The 6,125-nt window shown below is 37.9% G+C and overlaps 1 protein-coding gene and 1 long non-coding RNA gene across 7 annotated transcripts in view; one reads left to right on the forward strand and one right to left on the reverse strand.

Annotated features, from left to right (window-relative positions):
- LOC102674587 (voltage-dependent calcium channel subunit alpha-2/delta-3) overlaps nucleotides 1-5,530 on the reverse strand; it is a 10,601-nt gene extending 5,071 nt beyond the window's left edge. For 2 of the 6 annotated variants that reach the window (XM_006621307.2, XM_031513272.1), the window contains exons 1-13: nucleotides 4,172-4,728; nucleotides 3,954-4,111; nucleotides 3,006-3,087; nucleotides 2,517-2,627; nucleotides 2,225-2,447; nucleotides 2,015-2,146; nucleotides 1,323-1,919; nucleotides 1,072-1,208; nucleotides 917-997; nucleotides 695-775; nucleotides 540-614; nucleotides 418-432; nucleotides 241-348 (exon numbers count right to left, since the gene is read on the reverse strand). In XM_006621307.2, coding sequence (XP_006621370.1) covers nucleotides 241-348; nucleotides 418-432; nucleotides 540-614; nucleotides 695-775; nucleotides 917-997; nucleotides 1,072-1,208; nucleotides 1,323-1,919; nucleotides 2,015-2,146; nucleotides 2,225-2,447; nucleotides 2,517-2,627; nucleotides 3,006-3,087; nucleotides 3,954-4,051 — 1,740 coding nt within the window. In that variant the 5' untranslated portion in view covers nucleotides 4,052-4,111; nucleotides 4,172-4,728. Of the gene's footprint in view, nucleotides 1-240; nucleotides 349-417; nucleotides 433-539; nucleotides 615-694; nucleotides 776-916; nucleotides 998-1,071; nucleotides 1,209-1,322; nucleotides 1,920-2,014; nucleotides 2,147-2,224; nucleotides 2,448-2,516; nucleotides 2,628-3,005; nucleotides 3,088-3,953; nucleotides 4,112-4,171; nucleotides 4,729-4,759 lie in introns of those variants that run through there. The other 4 variants (XM_006621305.2, XM_031513273.1, XM_031513274.1 and 1 more) reach the window with 4 other exon arrangements.
- On the forward strand, nucleotides 5,519-5,878 carry LOC102674503. Its single transcript, XR_422581.2, has 2 exons — nucleotides 5,519-5,611; nucleotides 5,670-5,878. It is a non-coding gene; the product is annotated as an uncharacterized LOC102674503 (long non-coding RNA).
- Nucleotides 5,879-6,125: the final 247 nt, after the last annotated feature.

Consider the following 6,125-nt stretch of genomic DNA (forward strand, 5'->3'; position numbering starts at 1 on the left):
TCAAAATGAAATTCCGCAAAGAAACGCTATAAATCCTTTATGTTTCTTCGAAATAGTTTAGCGACAAAGCGAGATCACGTTCTATTCTTTTCTAAAGAATCTAAGTTTACGATTTGTCTCCTTTTTCTCGTGTCATTTGAGAACGAAGATAACGGTAATAATAAATAAAAAGAATCGTATCGATCCCAAGCAAATATGCGAGCGATATTATTTAGGGATAGAATAAATTGAGACACTTACGTCGAGAAGAAGAGAATTGTTTAATGGATGTAAAGGGCCGTCATATTCGGCGAGTTCGACTTCCGATAAGTCAACGCTGATGTACGTAGGTTTTAACGTTTCCTCGTACTACAACGGAGGAAATATATTTTCATATATGCGATTATAAAATAGTATATATTACATGTATGTACTTACGTCTATGTTTCCCGGCTGCGTCGATAGAAAGAAACGAAACGATGAGTGAAATCACGAAAGTCATTTCGAAATGAATTTCCTCTAAGGTGGCGAATCTTTTGTTCAAATTTACTGCTACTCACCAATGGTCGCAAATCCGGATGATACAAAACACGGCCGTTATTGTCGACGATAAAAGAATATCCGTTGACACCTAACTGCACAAATCGACGTTATGGAAATTAATTATAATTATCGTTAATTTGAAAGCAATGATACCTTGTAATTTTTTGCTTACCTTGTAAGGGGGAACCAATTTCTGTATCTCTTCTACGGGTACATCGGTGCCGACGATACCCAATAAATTAGCTGTCTTCACCTGCGATATCGTGATTATGATATTACAATTGCGAGATGTATGATTATACGTACTTTATAACGCGTCTTCGAGTATTTGAAATTGAATGTATGTAAAAATGCATCGAAAAATATAATTGCAAACGATCGGACGTATGATTACCGTATAATTTCGTCGATCTAAAATAGGCGCCGTGACCGAAGTCATTAACTGTCCGATATTCTCTTTGCCATATCTGCTGCTCTAAAACGGAAAGAGAAGTTGCTTTTAAATAATATATAGGCACGATTAAAAATGAGAATCTTTGATTTGCACACCTTTCCACCGACGTAAACCGGACTCCAATGAATAGGGTGTTCGTGTTGATACAATACCATAGGTCGAGCAAGCACCTTTACGTATTCGAAGACTTTGCTTCTAATGTCTTCCAATTCGGTGATCCTTGCATAGAATCCTAATTACGCGTATAAATACGATGATATCGAACGATATCGAACGAATTTTGTAAAATTGTACATTTTGGTCGATAGAAGAAGAAAGAAAAGAAATAAAAGAAAAGTAGGATTACCTTTGTTGGCGCATGCTGTGTTGCGTAATTCCGGACTTTTGTCACCACCGATTAGATACGTGAAGATACGAACAGGCATATGAGGCCAGTTGTATCGTTTTATCACCTCTGTTGGTAAACCGGCATTGTCGGCAGTAATTAACATGATCGCCTGGTTGCACTGGCTTCCTTGCCCCGTTCTGTTGTATCTGTGCAAAATTTCGAAAGCAGTCGCGAGAGCGGCGGATATATTTGTCGGTATTTCTTCGTGTTTCATAGAACTCATCGCTATTTTCAAATCATGCACGTTTTCCGGCGATGCTTGCACCAAACTATCCTTGAAGCATTGTACGATCTCCTCTGCGGTGTCTCCGTAACGGTAGACGTTAACGTAATCGTTCGGACCTAACGTGTCGAGGATAGTTTTGACCGTGGTTACGGCTAGCCGTTTGTTCCTTTCGGATACGTAGCACTCGATATCGATCAATATGGCCAAGTCTTTGGGACTATTTGCGGCTCCGACGAACCAATCGGAAATTCGAAACTCGTATACATCTCGAACAGCTCGACTTTTATCCGCAGCGAAAGAACGATCGTTGACGGGTGGCCAGGAAATTGCTGAGAGAAGAAGAGAAAATGCGATGGTGAAACGAAACGACAGAGTTGAAATTAACGAAAGTGAAGGGGAAAAGAAATCTTGGATTTGGTTTTACCGGGAAAACGTCTTAAAAATCCTGAAGTCGCGCCGTAATATTGCCAAGAAAGCGAAGAATCGCTTTCGTAATTATTAACGAACAATAAGTCCAAATATTCGCTCCATTGAATGCCAGCGGCTACTTCGCGATCTGAAAGAAAGGAAATATTAAACTTGCGTGTCTTTTTTATCAATTATATATGCAATTTTTTTTTTTTTTTTTAATTACCAATTTGTTTCACTCCATCCGGTAATAAAACCGTGGAAAGTGTAACGTTTACGGCTAAATGATCGAAATGTCGATTCGATGAAAGGAATGTTTCTTGTACGGTTATCGATGCTTTTCCTTCTCCCGAAGAAGAGTCGAAACGTTGAGAAGCGTAATACTTTGGTGCTACATTTCCGTCTCTGGGTGCCGATACAGCCGCTTGTTCGGCGCTCTCCACCAATCTCTGCAATCGCGTTAATTAATACCATGATAGATGTATTTCGTTTCTATTATAATATTTTCACTTTCTTACCATAACAGCGTTCATTTTAAAATCTAACATGTTTTTCACTTCCGCAGCCATTTCTCGTACTAACAGGACACCATCTTTTTTTACAACTTCGGCCTCCATATCGTGATATTTCTACGATCAAAGTGAGTTTTTCGTATTATTTTTATATTTGTCAATTTTACTTTTCCTTCCAACGTGTATATATATATATAGAATAGTTTTTAAAGAATCGATTCTAAAGGTAAAAACAAACGCAAAAATTGTATGAAAATGTTACAAGCGATTGCGACAAAGCGTAGAATATATGAACGTTTTGCGACCAATGTATACATACATAACTCGTTAATTTTCTGTCGAAATAATAATTGATAAATATCAAAGATTTTTACCAATGGATATACGTAATAACGAAATAAATGTCGAATGTTTAATTCAACTGCTAATTTCAAATTGATAACGATTAAGAATATAAGATATATCGTGTTATCTATTCAGGAGCAATTTCCTTACCCTTTGTATTTCACTCATTTTCGTAACTTGTCTGCCAAATTCCCATAAATCCACTCCAAATTTCAATGCCCAGTTTTTCACTCTGCAATGTAATAAGAATAATCATTTTCTTCGAAAGAAGAATTTTTCCATTTATTTTCTTCGTTTAGAGGACAAGGATAAAGAGTAAAAAATTAACTTAATTTTAATTTTAAAGATAAATATCGATAAACAATTGTAAATATATATCGTTAACATAGGGAAGAAAGTGAATTGCATATTGTTGGATCGATCTATAATTAATTGGATCTGAATTTGGCAAAAATAAAGATAGATCGAAAATCAACGATTATTCCGCCTATCACCTTTTACACGTTATATATCTTAACGCGTAAATTAGTACCATTGATGCAATCCTATGTACGTAGTTACGTGCATGCTCACGTGCGCACGCACGTAGGTCGTACGCATACACGCCGATTCTGATCCTCGTTAATCGACTGTGTACGCATAACTCTACGCGCGCCTGCGTTCTTTCCAATTCTCGTTTCTTTCTGTACACGATTATTGAAAATGTTGGTATAAAATCAGAAATTAGAAACACGCGAACAAATATATATGATGTATCTGTATCACACGCTGTGATATCACATTTTTTTCACCTTTTTTTCATCCCCTAACCACGCTCCATATTTTTTAATTTTAATTTTTTTCATTGATAATCGCGTTCGATCAATTACTATGCTAGTATGTAAATAAACGGGATGGAGTATTAAACGAAAGATACTTTTTTCTTAAGATATTCTACCCACTCTTTCTCTTCTATTCTCTACTTTTTTTACTTTATTTATACCGGCTTAATCGAATTAATCGTTCTGTATATAAATTCTACTAGTTTCGATAAATTAATTAAATTAATCGTAAACCTAAGAATTATGCCTAATACGTGTAAAAAAAAATGATTCTTACTCGTTATGAGGTATATCCTCTTCTTGCTGATAACTTGATTTGATCCATAACAGTAACAACACTCCATAGTGTACAAATTTTTTGACGGATAGAAACATTATTTCGATGCTATCGACCAACACCCGAATACGAGTAAATGATGAAACGAACGAACGAATCTTTTAAAAGAAACGTATACGTTAATTTAAAGTAACTTCTCGAAAAAAAATTAGTCTTACCGCTCCCTCGTAGTAGCGATCGATCGGCCGGAACACGCGAGCGTTACGTGCGTAAATTTACCGTTTCGATGGAATCTTGTTTATCCGTTATTTGATACACAACTTTGTAACGCTTGTATACGCTAGTACGTAGAAGTTTGTACATATGTATCTTCACCTTCTTTCATCTTCTTCTTTTAACATTATTTCTTTACACCTGACGGTCGAAACTACGCTAATAGAATGGTCGTTGAACGTCAAAAATCCCTTTCATTTCATTACGCACGTTTTCAACGTTTTCCTCTCATAAATACTTAAACGTATTCTTACGCCAAGCATTGTCCAATCGAATTTTAAATCTCTATCTTTCAATTTCAAATCGAATCATTGTTCAAATGTGTCGTCGACAGCGAGACGACGTAACGCCGACGACGACGACGATGACAACGACGAGGACGACGACGACGACGACGACGGCGACGACGGCGACGACAACGATAATCACGACGGTCACGACGAGAACGATGACGAAAACGATGACAATAATCAAGACTTAAGCAAAAAAAGAGTAGTCGATTAATTCAAGTTTAACGGCACGTAATAATTCACCTCCAACATGCAGTTCTCTTGATCGTAAACATTTTAGCAACCAAAGTTTCTCTCAATAATTGAATTAATTGAAAAATAAAATCGTCTTCGACGTACGCGCGTATGAATACCCGATCGACCGATCGCCCGAAGGACCGAACGACTAACCAAGAGATAAAAACGAAAAAAAAACGATCCTACGTCAAACCACCTCCTGGACCGTAAGTCGATGTTCCTCTTTATTATCGTATCCTTCCCAAATCAACGTATATTTTCCTTTTCACGTATAAATTAGACATGGTTCAATGCGATGTCGACACAATTCATTTGTGCGATTCACGATTGCACAACCGATTACCGCCTTGTCGCGCGATCTCTCAAGTATGTTCACACCGTAACGCGCAGAGAGCCCGAAAGAATGAAGGACGAGGGTGGGACAAGAGAGTAATTGTAGAGAGAGAGAGAGAGAGAGAGAGAGCACAGAGGGGGTGGATACGATGCAAAGAAGGGGAATACGGAGGAGTTGAAAGAAAGAAAAAAATGATAGAAAAATCAAGTATTTGCACGCGTTACGAGCGTGTTACACGATACGATATACGAAAATATCATACGGTGAAAATATACGTTGTTTACGAATAAAGAAAATTAATTATTACGCGCGAGATAACTCCGTTTCGATGGCACTTTCTCATGAAAATCGGGCAAAGATGGTGTACAAGTCGCTTTACGCTCGAACCAAAGGTGGCTGGTTAGTTGTCTAGCGCGCGCGCATTACTCTTACTACGCTACTACGTTGACTCGAACGTTTTGGGAGTAACGCTATTCTGCTGGTGCGAGCGCGTGCTCGCAACACCCCTGAAAACGGGAATGTAGGTAGTAGACGAATATCAGCTAATGGTAATGGTAGTAGTGTCGTTGGTGACATCGACAGCAACGGTGATGGTGTGCTGGTGGTATGTAGTAGGGATGATGGCGATGGAGGCTGCAACGATGAAAGCGGCGACAACAGAGGCGCAACGACTGTATCGGGGATAAAACGGAATTAGGGGAAGAGAAGCTTAGATTGACGATAACAAAATGGGAAAGATAGAAGGTGAAAGTTACTAGATATGAAAACGAACAGAGGTTATAGAAGAGAACGGTCGAACATCAATCGCGAAGAAGATCTGTTCTTTGCGAAAGAGTTAAAACGAGCGAATCGACAACATCGACGCTGAGAAGAAAATCTGTGTATCAGAGATGATTGAAACCGAGTCGGATGCGCAAACTCGGTATCATTGATTTAACGCGTATTTATATTTTCAACGCGATGCCAACTTTCTAAATCTTGAACATATCAAAATTTTTCTTTTTTTCTCTCTTTTCTTTTTTTTTTTTTTTTTTTTTT

Source organism: Apis dorsata, unplaced genomic scaffold, assembly GCF_000469605.1.
Source record: "Apis dorsata unplaced genomic scaffold, Apis dorsata 1.3 scaffold_631, whole genome shotgun sequence".
NCBI lineage: Eukaryota > Metazoa > Arthropoda > Insecta > Hymenoptera > Apidae > Apis > Apis dorsata.